We start from the raw sequence: 13,330 nt of genomic DNA on the forward strand, positions 1-13,330 counted from the left end.
TACAAAAAACAAAGTGCAGAAAGGCCTCTTAAAGAGGTGTGTATGTTTGGTTTTCTTTTAAAAATGGATCTCAGGTGCACAGAATTGTATTAATCTTAATCTTTAGTTTGTGACACACTGTTGTCATTAGTCTACATGGGGTATAAAATAAAGTACGATGCGTGTAATTTTGGGGGAATAGCTATTTTATTGCATATTTTATAACCAAGAATCATCCATATGATTTTCTGTAGCTATACATCATTCATTTTCTTTTTTTCAATTAAAAACAATTTTTTAATTACAGATGTTATAAAATATTATATTAGTTTCATATGTATATCGTAGTGATTAGACATTTTCATTCCTGAAGAGCATTGCATTGTGTGACTACCACAATTTATCTATTTTCTTATCAATGAGCATTTGGGACATTACCAGGTTTTTATATTACTAGCAAGTGCTGCTATGAGCATTCTTGAACAAGTTTCTCTTAGATATATATTAAGGAATAAAATTCCTGGTTTGTTGGGTATATGAATGCCCAACTTCAAATGTAAGAATTTTAAACTTTTTCCAGTGGTTGAATCAATAAGTACTTTCCCAATATTGTAAAAGAGATCCTGTCACTTTATATCCTCTACAACACTTGGTATGGTCAGACTTAATTTTTGCCATTCAGTTGGCTGTAAGATGGGATCTCATTTTGGTCTTAATTTGCATTTCACTGATTACTTACGAAGGTAAGCATTTCTCCATGTACTTATTGGCCATATAAGTGTCTTTCAAGAGATGCTTTTCATGCCTTTGCCTATTTTTCTATTGTATTGTTTATTCTTTATTTTTATTTTATCTGTATAAGTTCTTTATATATTTTTGACAATAATTATTTGTTGCAAGTATTTCTTTTAAAGACAAAAATCAATTTGTTTTATTAGCTCTATTTTTTATTACTATTGTGACTTTTAAATATAAATATTTACTTTCAAAAGTTACTGAGCAATAGAAATGGTTAATCTTTTGCTGTTGTCATTTGTAATAGATACCAAAGATATTAGTACCCACCCTAACTGATCTATTTCAAGATTTTTTATAATTTGACTACAGGAAAGGGGAAACTAAGATAACTAAGTTAAGTAGGTAGTAAGTTTCTTAAAATTATTCCATGAGTCTGGGGGACAAAACAAAAATGAAGTGGCGGGATAAGTAAGGAAGACTCATACATATGGTGTAGCCTGGAGGGGTCCCTGTTTCCTGGTTAAAGGTATCTTAAAGCTGCTGCTGTAAGACTTAGAGTGTATACTTGGAATAATTAATGGTAAAAGTCAGCCAATCTACATATTTCCTATAGCAGTATTTATTAGACTCTCCCTTTATAACTTTTTAGAGGGTCACTGAATGCACCATATCCAGACCAGGCAATGAGGATTTCCCTTTGTACTCAGGAATCAAAGGACTAGTGTATGCAAGGACCAAAGAGAAGTCTGAGAAATGATTGAGTAGCAAAGAAATAGAGCAATGAGACTGTTGTATACTGTTTAGAGACATTACAAAGAATAATTTTCTGTGAGGTGCAAGTTCTAAAGAAGAGTTAAAATTGTTCCATACATCGGGGTAGTGAAAAATTAACTTGTTGAAGGATATAATAGCTTAGAATTCTCATGACATAGGACCTTTACATTACATTGGGTTATGTCTTCCTACTCATTTCTTTTCCTTTTAACCTTATGAAAATTCAATTAAGTAACTAAGTACTAAAGTTATTGACTACTTTTGGCAAATGGTTTGATAGGAGTTCCAATATTAGATTAGAAGTTGAAAATGAAGAGAAATGTGATTTAAACTCCAACATGTAGTGAGAACAATTAAAATTATTACATATAATAATTGCTTTTATTTTATTTTCCTAACCCTTCAATATTTCATTACAACTGCTCATTCCTGTCTCATTTAAAATCTTATATTTACACATATACACCTACCTTGGTGCCATTTAACTTGTAACCCCTTCCACCAAACTGATGTGGACAGGATCTCCTCATTACCATTTTACATTCCCATTTTAATCCATGACACTACAGTCAGAGTTAGGATAGTGTCTTTGTCTGCTGAGACAAGTGTTTCTAATTTCTGAGTCCATAATCTCTTTTTCCCTTTGTTCTTAACAGAAGGCAACAGCCATGTACTCCTTATAGAACTAAACACATAGGGACATACCCTTTCTCAGGGGTTATGACAGCTTGGGCTCTGGCAGAATCTGAGCCTAGAATCTATTGTTTCTCCATTAAGTCATCCAAAGCAGCTCCTCCCCTCCCCAATTTGATAAAAAGTAAAATGCAAAATTATAAAACATTGGAGGTCTTTTGGTGTGGTTTTCAGGCTTTTTATACTGATATGGGATATTGCTCAACATTTTTTTTGTGTAGGAATAAAGTATTTTGGGCATCTTTTATATGCTCAAAATGTTTTAAACTGTCCTTTTCTTCCATAGGCATTTGGCACAAACCAAGAGGATTATGCAAGTTACATTATGAATGGCATTATCAAATGGGGTGATCCAGTTACTCGAGTTCTAGATGATGGAGAGCTGCTGGTCCAGCAGACGAAAAACAGTGACCGCACACCATTGGTTAGCGTCCTGTTGGAAGGTGAGAAGAAATGATGAGATGGCATTAAAAGTTAAAAAAACAAAACAGTACTTTTATAAAGCCATTTAGGACATTCCAGAAAAATGAATTATTTTCATTTCTAGTACTGTTCATCGTCTGAAAATAGTAATCCAGTATATGTGTACCAATAATTGTGCAATTCAAGTCCTATTGAGGACAGAATATTACTAATGAATGATAGCAACTCATTTTCTTATAGGATTGTATCTAAATTTCTATGTTACTTAATAGACTGTAATACCAAATAGCGCTGAATTCAGTTAAATAAATATTCACCGAGTACTTGACTAGTTGCTGGAAGGGCAAAAAAAGACACAGGAGAGATCAATGGTTAGAATCAGTTGCATTAGCCTTAGTTGTAATTTGATTGTAGTTTGAAGTAACAATGGTAGTGGAGATGGAGATAAGTAAACCATTTTGAAAAATATTTAGAAGGTAGAATAAAAGAGACCATATTATTATTATAATTATTAATCATAATTAAGCTATAATTCTTTGACCTCTTTCTTTTCCAGTCACTCTACCAGCACTTTACACATATTACCTCATTTAAACCCACTTCAGTCCTAAGGATAGATGCTGCTGTTATCCCTATTTGTAGAGAAGCTGAGGCTTAGAAATATTAAGTAACTAGATGTACTATGGGAAAAATATCAAATTCAATCCCCAGGTTTCTAGTATACATGCCTGTTTCTAAGATTGGGAGCATTAGTGGAAAGATTTGGGAAAGAAGATCATGAGTTCAGTTCAGGGCACGTTGAGTTTGAGGTTCCTACAGAATAATTGAATCGGAAATGTTAAGTAGCCTATTATATGTAGGTCTGGTGCTCCAAGAGAAGTCTGGCTACAGTATACATTCATGAGTTGTTAGTATATTGACTGTTGGTGAATCCATGGGAGTGGAAGAAGTCACTTACAGAAAGAGTATTGATTGAGAAGAAAAGTGGGCCTAGAACTGATCTCTGAAGTGTGTCAACATTTAAGGACAAAGTTGACAAAGGAGACTGAGCAAGAGTAACCAGAGAGGTAGGAGGAGGGGGAAAGAGAATATGCTATCATAGAATCCAAGATAAGTATTTAAAGAAAGAGGAGAGTTATCAATTGTATCAATTATTCTTAAGAGGCCAACAGATAAAGTATCTGTTAGATTTGATGACATGGAAGTCATTGGTGATCCTGATGGGAGCCTTTCCATGTAATGGGAATGGAAGCCATAGCATTTGTTTGAGAGTGGATGGAAGGTTAAGAGTGAAGGCAGCCAGAGCAGATAATTATTTAGGGAGGTTCCATTTTGAAGGAAGAAGAGAGTAGTGTTGAGGGGTGTGAAGAGAAAGAGATGGAAGATATGAGGGAGAGGGTACTATCAATAACGTTGGGTTTCTGAAAAGATGGGAAGGAAGAATTGGTTGGTTTATGGGTAGAAGAGGGACACATCTTTCATTACACAGAAGGGAAGAAGAAGGAGATGTCAAAATTCAGGTAAGTTTGTAGATTTGGTGGCCTGAGTCTTTAGAAGGCCTGAGTCTTTAGAATTCTAGCTTGTTAAGTCACATTTGCTTCTAATAAGGCAGTTTTCCCTGCCCCCACAATCATTTCCTAAAATTGTATTGTTTTCTTAGACAAATAATTTGGTAGAACTAAACATAAATTCTGATATGTATTTGAATGCACTCCTTTTTTAAGAAGCAAAACCCTTGTGTTTTATATATTTAGGCAGAAGTTTGAAAGATTAAGACTATGAGAAAGAGAGAAGGAACGTATTTCATCATACTTTTGAGAAATGCTAATCAGTTCATTAAGTTTAGTTGCTAATAAATAAGAGAAAACATGTCTGCCATGAAGTTGTGTCAGGATATGTTAATGAGCAACTAGTTGAGACCTCAGTACCTTGTGCATAAAAGTTTAAACTTGTTTTATTTCCCTTTGCTTAGGTTGGCTTTTTTCCCCTGACTTGCTCATATCTTTATGCAGGCCCTCCTCACAGTGGGAAGACTGCGTTAGCTGCAAAGATTGCAGAGGAATCCAACTTCCCCTTCATCAAGATCTGTTCTCCTGATAAGATGATTGGCTTTTCTGAGACAGCCAAGTGTCAGTCCATGAAGAAGGTATTAAGATTTTTACTTTCATTTTAACTTCATATCTCTTAGATGTGTGTGTGTGCATATGTACATATATATCTATCATTGTATGTGTATGTGTGTCTATGTGCCATAGCAACTATGTTCTTTTCGAGTGGAACTAGATCATCAGCAAAATTTGGGAAGAAACAGCAGCTATATTAGATATTTAACTTTGTAATGCATTTCTATTTTATCTTTCAGATTATGCTTTGTTTTATACATATAATGGTTAATTTTCATTTCTTAAGTTTGTATTGACTTGATTGAAAGGAAAGATCCTAGTTAAGAGTGTTTGAGTAGAGTGGCCCAAATTCTTAAGTTCTTTCATCAGTATACAAAAGTCAAACTATATGAGGTCAATTAAGTTGACTGTATACAGAAGTGTACCATTGGAAAGATATTTTCAACCACCCCGCCCCGCCCCTCCACAAAGGGATGGCAGTGTATTAGATAATCACATCTACTTGACAACTTAATGCAGTCCTCATCCTTCTTCCTTTCTCCACGTGCCATTTGTCATCTTCTCAAATGGCTGCTTTGAGCCATCAGTGAGTTATTGCAACATAGAATAGACTTCTAGAGCTGAAAGGACCATCTGGTCCATCTCTCCTACATTCAAGCAAGTGTCATGTGAGACATCTGGGATAGTAGGTGACTGCTTTTTAAAAAACAACAAAAAGCAATGATGAAGACTTTTAATAACTATTTAATCTCACTTAGTAGCCAGTGTTTCCATTGATACTGATTATGTATGCTCCCAGATAGTGAAGAAATTTTATTTTGTATCTAATTGAAGTATTTATTTACTTCTATCCTTTTTTTTATTCTTGATCTTTTCAAGATAAGAACTGACTCTAAGTTAAAGAGATGTGGGAAAATCAGAGTCAAGGAAAGGATTCTTGAGAATTGAAGTGCTACCTAGTGAAGACAGCTCAGGTGTTCTTTCACGGTGCTCAGAGGCCCTCACTTTATAAAGACATAGGATAGAATTACTTCAGTTTTTCTTTAGGAAAGAGACAAGCATATTCCAAAAAAAAAAAAAAAATGTTTGAAAAGTTAGTGTCTTGTTAGTGCAGGAGGCAGAAAATTATTTGTGTAGGGTGCTTGAAATGGATAGAGAAAACAGAGCTTGGAGCAGGATTCCAGTTCGATACACTGAAATGTGAAGATAAGTATTCTATATAAAGAGCCCTGGCCAGGTCATTCAGTTGATTAGAGCATCATCCTGATACACCAAGGTTGTGGGTTCCATCTCCGGTCAGGGCACATACAAGAATCAACCAATGAATGCACGACTAAGTGGAAAAACAAATTGATGTTTCTCTCCCCCTTCCTCTTTCTCTCTAAAATCGATAAATTAAAAATATTCTATATAAAGATATTTGAAATTGAGTATGAAAGAGAAGGAAATGTTTTCAGATACCAAAAGAACTTAAGTACCATAGTCAATTTATTCTGTCTGAGGTGAAACCAGTAGTATATATTCTCAAGAAAATCTGGACAAAATCATGAGACCAGTCATTTCCTTGATGTAAATAGGGGTTAGTTTTCTTTGTTTTTTTTTGTTAGTGTTTTTTATTCCTCCCTCTAAAGGGAACCCTTAAGCCATATCCTTTGGTGAAAATTTAAATAATAGCGCTTGGAATCTGTGGTCATTTAATTTTCCTTTTAATTGAACAACTAATTCTACTGGTATGTCTCTAACTCCATCTATTCCTTATACTTGGCAAAAGTAGTCATCTTCTGCCCTGGCTGGTGTAGCTCAGTTGGTTGAACATCGTCCTGTGCACAGAAAGGTTGCTGATTTGATTTTTGGTCAGGGCACATGCCCGTTTTCAGGCTTGATCCACGGTAGGGGGCGTGCAGGAGGCAGCCAATCTATGTTTTGCTCTCACATCGGTGTTTCTCTCTCTCCCTCTCCCTCCCTCTGTCTCTATAAATCAATTTAAAACTATTTTTTTAAAGTAAAAAAATTAAAAAATAGTCATCTTCTGCACAAATTATAAGTTACTCCATTGCTTTTCACCAGCTGCCAGCCTCTGCCTCGGATGTGAGTGGATGGTCCTAGTTTTTCTATAAAAGTTTTTAAAAAGTACTCTAGACTCCTGCAGATCAAAGCTGCTTTGTAAGTGTGAGATATTACCATTTTTATTATTTTAATCTCTTGCAAATTGACTTGAGGGGGGAAGGTAGTATGTGTTGATTTTAGAGGCTTAAATGGTTAAATTAATGGCTTAATAACTTATGATTTAATCTTTAAATTGTTGAAGCCTTTCAAGGCAGAGTTTTAAATGAGTAGAAGTCTAAGGAATATGAAAATAAGTGTCTATACAAGCTTATTCAACATGGTTTCAATTCATGATTCACTGTCTGGATCATCCATGCACCCTTAAAATTGCAAAAATGTTTTATGTTTCAGCAGTATAATATATACATATTCAACTTTTTGGCTTTCCTTGGGGAAAAGATATTATTCCCTGAAACAAAAGTACAGAACAGCGAAAGAATGATGCATAGGTGTCTTGGAACTATATTGGAAATATTGCAGAATCTTTCTCTGCAAATAATTTTCACATTGTTGCCTAATGATAGGTTGACAAAAGCCAGAGGGCTCAAACCAGTCTAAAGGTGCTAAGTTTTTCAGGTTGCTTCTGAAAATGAAATATAAATGTCATTCTTAAGTAGTTCTAGTCTACCTCCCACCACTGTTGTCTTCCCTTCATTTGTAGTGTGAGGATGGGAAGATTTTTAATTTTTTTTTCAGAGCACAAGTAATTTATAATGTTTTTATCCTTCTGGAGAGGCCCGTTCTTTCTTTGTAAGTGCTCCTCCCCACCACACAGACACACACACACCACCTCCAAATTAGGAGAAAATAAAAAAATGAGTTCATGTTTGTCCTTCAGTTTTCTTCTCTGCTCAGACACACTTACACATACATTATGTATTGGGGATCACCTGGATGTACTGTTTTAAACTGTCTTGTTTCACTTAATATATTATTAACTTTTGTGTTTTGTTTTGTTTTTCTTATCTGGGTTTTTTTTTAATTTTTATTTATTTTTTCTTTTTTTTTCTCTTTTGCTCAGTCCCTCCACCTGCCCCTCCATTGTGAACTTTTTTCAGTGTCATAGAAATTTATCTCACTATTATGTTAAATAGCTATGTAATATCCATTTAAGCATTCCCTTTTTATTGAACATTTAGGTTGTTTCCAGTCCCCCCCCCCCCAATTATAAATGATATTCTGTGGAACTACCAAACTTGAGAAATTACTGTCCCCATTTTCTTATTAGATTTTCCTTAGAGTAGCATTATATTTTACTGGCTGAGAACTTGGGCTTAGGTTTCAAATAGATATGAATTTGAATCCCAGCTCCACCACATTTCTTGACTATAAGCCTCTGTTTTCTCATCTATAAAATTAAGATAATAGCCGAAACCGGTTTGGCTCAGTGGATAGAGTGTCAGCCTGCGGACTGAAAGGTCCCAGGTTCGATTCTGGTCAAGGGCATGTACCTGGGTTGCGGGCACATCCCCAGTGGGAGATGTGCAGGAGGCAGCTGATCGATGTTTCTCTCTCATCGATGTTTCTAACTCTCTATCTCTCTCCCTTCCTCTCTGTAAAAAATCAATAAAATATATTAAAAAAAATTAAGATAATAGTAATAGCTGCCTTATGGGTTATTATGAGAATTAAATGAAATGGTAATCTATGTAAAGTATCACACAATGTCTTGTGATATACTAGTAATATGTGCTTGATAGAGTGTGGTGGTTCTTTTTACTTATCATTATTATTGTACATACACTTTTGGTTATTTCCTTAAGATAAATTCTCAGATTCAGGATTGCTAAGGTAAAAATATGAATAATTAAAATATTTTTAATAATACTGCTACCAAAACTCTTATGCCAAAATAATAATAATTTATAGGATCCCACCTCTTTAGAAAGTTGAACCAATTTATGCTAGCAGCCCCATCATTTTAGTGTCAGTTTCCTGGGACTCTCAACCACACTTAATGTTATAAAAATACTTTTTTTGCCAATTTCATAAGTAAAAGATTGGCATTTAACTATTTCTTCAGCCACATTTTCATGACTAAATGCTCAGTTTTAAAGATTTTTCAAAATGTTTTGCAACAGAATAATTTGTGAAACTGGGAAATATTATAACATTAATTTTTGTTAAAGAATGATGGTCTGAATAGTTAATTCATAGAATATCTTTGTATACCATTTTATTACTTAAACTAAGAGATAAGAGTTTTTGTTAATAAAGAGGGCCATTAGACTTGTTTTACAGAGAAGAAGGGAGAGGGATAGAGAGTTAGAAACATCAATGAGAGAGAAATATGGATCAGCTGCCTCCTGCAGATCCCCTACTGGGGATGTGCCCGCAACCAAGGTACATGCCCTTGACCGGAATCGAACCTGGGACCCTTCAGTCCACAGGCCATTGCTCTATTCACTGAGCCAAACTGGTTAGGGCTAGACTTGTTTTAATGAGCAGCTAAGATTTCACTGTAATTAAGCTATTGCTTTTTGTTCACATATGGATGGTATTATAATGTATGAAAGTAGTTTATTCTCAATTATTTTAACATTTACCTTGCACTGCTCTTAATTTGCTTAATGAGTTCTTTCTCCATAGGTCAACTTCTCACCACTGCCAGTATGTATGAGGTGTTATCCTCATTCTGGGGGGTACCATATGTTCCGTTCGGATATTTGAAATATTTGCAGATCTTTCCTCCATTTATGTTTGTTTTCCCAACTTCATTCTATTTTAAAATTTTAATTCCAGTATCTATTGTTGCATCTATACTTTTTAAGAAATTTGTTGTAGTAGTTCTATTAGTGTCATTAAATGAACAGAAGGACAAAGCAATAAATTTTTATTTTAACTCATTACCTAATCTTGATGCTTTTTGAGTATACAAAAAAACAATCTAATGTGACTAAATTACTTAAATAAAATTAAGTAAAAATATGAATGACTTATAAAACTATGCCCATTAATAACATATAATATAGTCTTGCTTTTAAAGGATTGAAAATTAATGGAAGACATTTTCCTTTCCACTAGCTTTGCATGAAAGAAATAATCTTCTTTGAATATCCTCCTCCTGTAAATCCCACTGCAAATTGTAGTCTTCACAGAACAGAATCATGGTGCCTAATCCTCCCCTTTTCGGGGTTTAGTCCATACAAAGAGCAGAGCTGGAAATTGGATCTTTTGACAGCAGTTACTAAGCAACAGAATTTGGATGTTTTTGGTTAACATCCTAATATATCATGTAACTGGTTTGTTGAAGTTTGTGCATGTATTAACCGAGAGAAGTGGACACTCCGGAAGTGATTACAGGTCCCTGCATGGCTGGGGGGAGCGGGCGCTTGTTGTTGTTTTGTTTAATACACTTTGTCTTTTGGCATTTGTATCTGTTTGGCACACAGAAGAACATGGAACAGATCTTTAGTAGAACTTTCAGACTTTGTGGCTTTTTATATTATTAAAGCATACCTCACTCTGTGGCTCCCGTTATGTGAAAATGTAAGAATTTTTCCTGAAAAGCAGGGAGAACAAATAAAGGATTTTAAGGTCATTCCAGGAATCTTTAGTGCTTTGCCAAAAGTTTAGGTCCACTTCCTGAGGCAGTTTCATTAGAAGACAGCTAATGTTTGCTTGGTTTACTCCCCAGTTATTTTTAGAAACTAGAGATTATTACTGATAGCACTGATTTGAATTTGCTCATTTACGTTTTTATATGCTACCAAATATGATTAGAGTATGCTTTCAGCTAATTGTTGACAGATTTACTGCATTAGGGATTTTCTAAGTCATCAGATTCCTACTAACTAGGTACTTCACGCCAACCACTTCAGAATTAAGATGAACTCTTTCAGCCCCCAAAGGAGCAGAGAATTTGGCTTCACTTGCCTCAGAGCACTGAAGAGGTTGTAGAAAATAGAGGACAGAGTCTACTTAGAACACACTTTGCTGTGGTTGTGATTCTGAAAGGCTGAGATTAACATGGAACTAATACTGGTGTGTTCCCATCTACATTCATGTGGACTCCAGGGTCTGCAGCTGCTGCCATTCCCCTGCACACAGGTGGCTCCCAACTGGTCAGAAGATTCCAGGAGTGTGCTGTGTGCCTTGAGAGCTTGCAGTGTCCTTGAGGACCATATTCAGACCTGTCCCTCCCCCTTGTGCATCAGGAGCCCTACACCTCCTTTTCCTCAGTGCTTAGAGTGCAGCCAGCCTGCTCTTGCCTCAAGTCCAGGCTCCCCACATTCTAGGTTGTCTCTTAGGACCACTATCTACCTTTGCACATGAGAGAGGTGGTACCAGAGAGTTTAATGACAATCTCGTTATATCCACATCTAGAAATAGACTATGTAACTCTGTTTTCTAGAGACATTCTTCATCTTCTAGAATAGTCCTCATATCGCTTCTCGGCCTTTTGGCTAAGATCAAGTGTAGAATAGTCCTCATTATTTCCTTGTTGACTGATGTCCCTCCCTCCCTCCCTTTTCCTTCCTTCCTTCCTTCCTTCCTTCCTGCCTGCCTGCCTGCCTGCCTTCCTTCCTTTCTTCCTTTCTTTCTTTTCTTTCTATCTTAGAAAGGAGGGGAGAGAGAGAAGAATCAATTTGTTGTTCCACTTCTTACTTATGCATTCATTGGTTGCTTCTTGTATGTGCCCTGATCCAGGATTGAACCCAAAATCTTGGCATATCAGGATGACTGACGCTTTAACCACCTGAGCTACCTGGCCAGGGCCAAACTTCTTCTTTCTTCAATTCTTTACTTTTTTCGCTTTCCCTTGTTCTTTCAGACTTCTCACTCAACTTTAAGACTATATTTATAAATATGTATATATACTTATATCTACACACTGATAATTTTACTTGCTCTACAGGAAACTCCCTGATAAAACTAGGATGATCATACACTACAGTTTGCTTTGAGCAATCCTGGTTTTTACCTGTTGTTCCAGTGTGATTATTAACATCTCTCCCCTTTCAAGTGTCCTGGTTTGCATGATAACTTATGTGATCCCCTAGTGATAACCTCTCTAGCAAGAAAAGGCTTGAGTATCATACTTTCATCTTACTAAATGAGAGGATCAGAATTTAAATTATTTTTTTTAAAGAGTCTGTAAGATACAGCCATTAGCCTCAGCTTCAGCCCACCAGGCTAACTGTTGTGATGGCATCATTGGATCTGGAGCAAGCACTGTGTATCTGCTGTATGCTGGTGCTGGTGAGAAGTTTGGCACTTCCAGTTGTAATATTCTAGCTGGGCAGTTTGTACAGCTTTACCTTTTTTGCATCTTTTCTTCTAGTATTTCTCCTCCTTTTTGGATTTATCTACATAAAGTTGCAGTAGAACATCCCAGCTTAGTATGTAAATGTCTCACTTATATTTAAGTCTGGCAGCTAATCCCAAATACTTGCCAGTTGAATCTGAGTATCTTAGTGAATGCTCTGCTGGGGCCTGGACCAGGAAGCTGAGAATGGAAGCAGCTGGAAAAATTAGGCAGAAAACATGAATCCAGGGGAAGAGTGGTGACCTTATATTACACTAGGGACTAGATAAGGAAAACAGTATGTATGAAGTGAATGGGGTGTGTGTATTTAAACTAGAGCAGAGTTGCTACCTGAAGGAGTTTCAGTTGACTGGTCAACTGAAACTGGTCAAGTTACAACTGGAATTGCACTGCCTTTGTCATGGTTAGTATGTTGTTAAGAGTCACTTGTGAGTGCTCCTCTCCCCATGATACTAATTAATGCATTAAGAGCTGTCTGTAAAAAAAACTACTTTAGCCCTGGCTGGTGTTGCTCAATGGTAAGAGTGTTGGCCCATGCACCAAAGGGTCTTGGTTTCGATTCCCATTCAAGGGCACATACCTGGGTTCACTCCCTATCCCTGGTCGGGGTGCATGCAGTATACAACCAGTTGATGTGTCTCTCTCACATGGAAGGTTTTTTTTTGCTTCTCTCTCTCTCTCTCTCTCTCTCTCTCTCTCTCTCTCTCCCTCTCCCTCTCCCTCTCCTCCCTCCCTCCCTCCCTCCCTCCCTCCCACTCTCTTTGAAAAGCAATGGAAAAAAATATCAGGTGAGGATTAACAAAAACAAGCAAAAAAAAAAACCCCTACTTTGCATTGAATGACTGCTGTATTTTTTTTCCTAAAATGTCATAGGTAGCCCATGCAGTCAACTGTGAAGTGATGTGTAATGCTTCATGAATCACAGCATCTAAGTTGGTGAGACTACCTAGCAATTTATCATCAGTTTAGACCCAAGCAGTGTTCTCAGTAAGGTCCCTGTAGCCATGTAAACTCTACATTGTTTTTGAGAAGGGAGAAGGCTGATTTTGGGAAAACGTAGAATGTAGTGTCTTAGGCTCCTGTGGCTCTAATCCATGATATTACAGCTTGACAGACAGAATGAAATATGTGCATCAGAGCCTTTAGTAGAATTCTGAAAAAAATATTTTGAAGAATAAAGCATTCTTTTCAGTGACTCCTTGAAATCACCTGAGTTTATAGGATA

General features: G+C 36.2%; 1 protein-coding gene across 3 annotated transcripts in view; it reads left to right on the forward strand.

Annotated features, from left to right (window-relative positions):
* Positions 1–13,330, forward strand: part of NSF (N-ethylmaleimide sensitive factor, vesicle fusing ATPase) — a 124,540-nt gene that overhangs the window by 79,469 nt on the left and 31,741 nt on the right. For all 3 annotated transcript variants that reach the window (XM_036340133.1, XM_036340131.1, XM_036340132.1), the window contains exons 14-15: positions 2,471–2,627; positions 4,620–4,753. In XM_036340133.1, coding sequence (XP_036196026.1) covers positions 2,471–2,627; positions 4,620–4,753 — 291 coding nt within the window. The remainder of the gene's footprint in view (positions 1–2,470; positions 2,628–4,619; positions 4,754–13,330) is intronic.

The sequence above is a fragment of the Myotis myotis genome, unplaced genomic scaffold (genome assembly GCF_014108235.1).
Source record: "Myotis myotis isolate mMyoMyo1 unplaced genomic scaffold, mMyoMyo1.p scaffold_m19_p_17, whole genome shotgun sequence".
In the NCBI taxonomy this organism is placed as follows: domain Eukaryota; kingdom Metazoa; phylum Chordata; class Mammalia; order Chiroptera; family Vespertilionidae; genus Myotis; species Myotis myotis.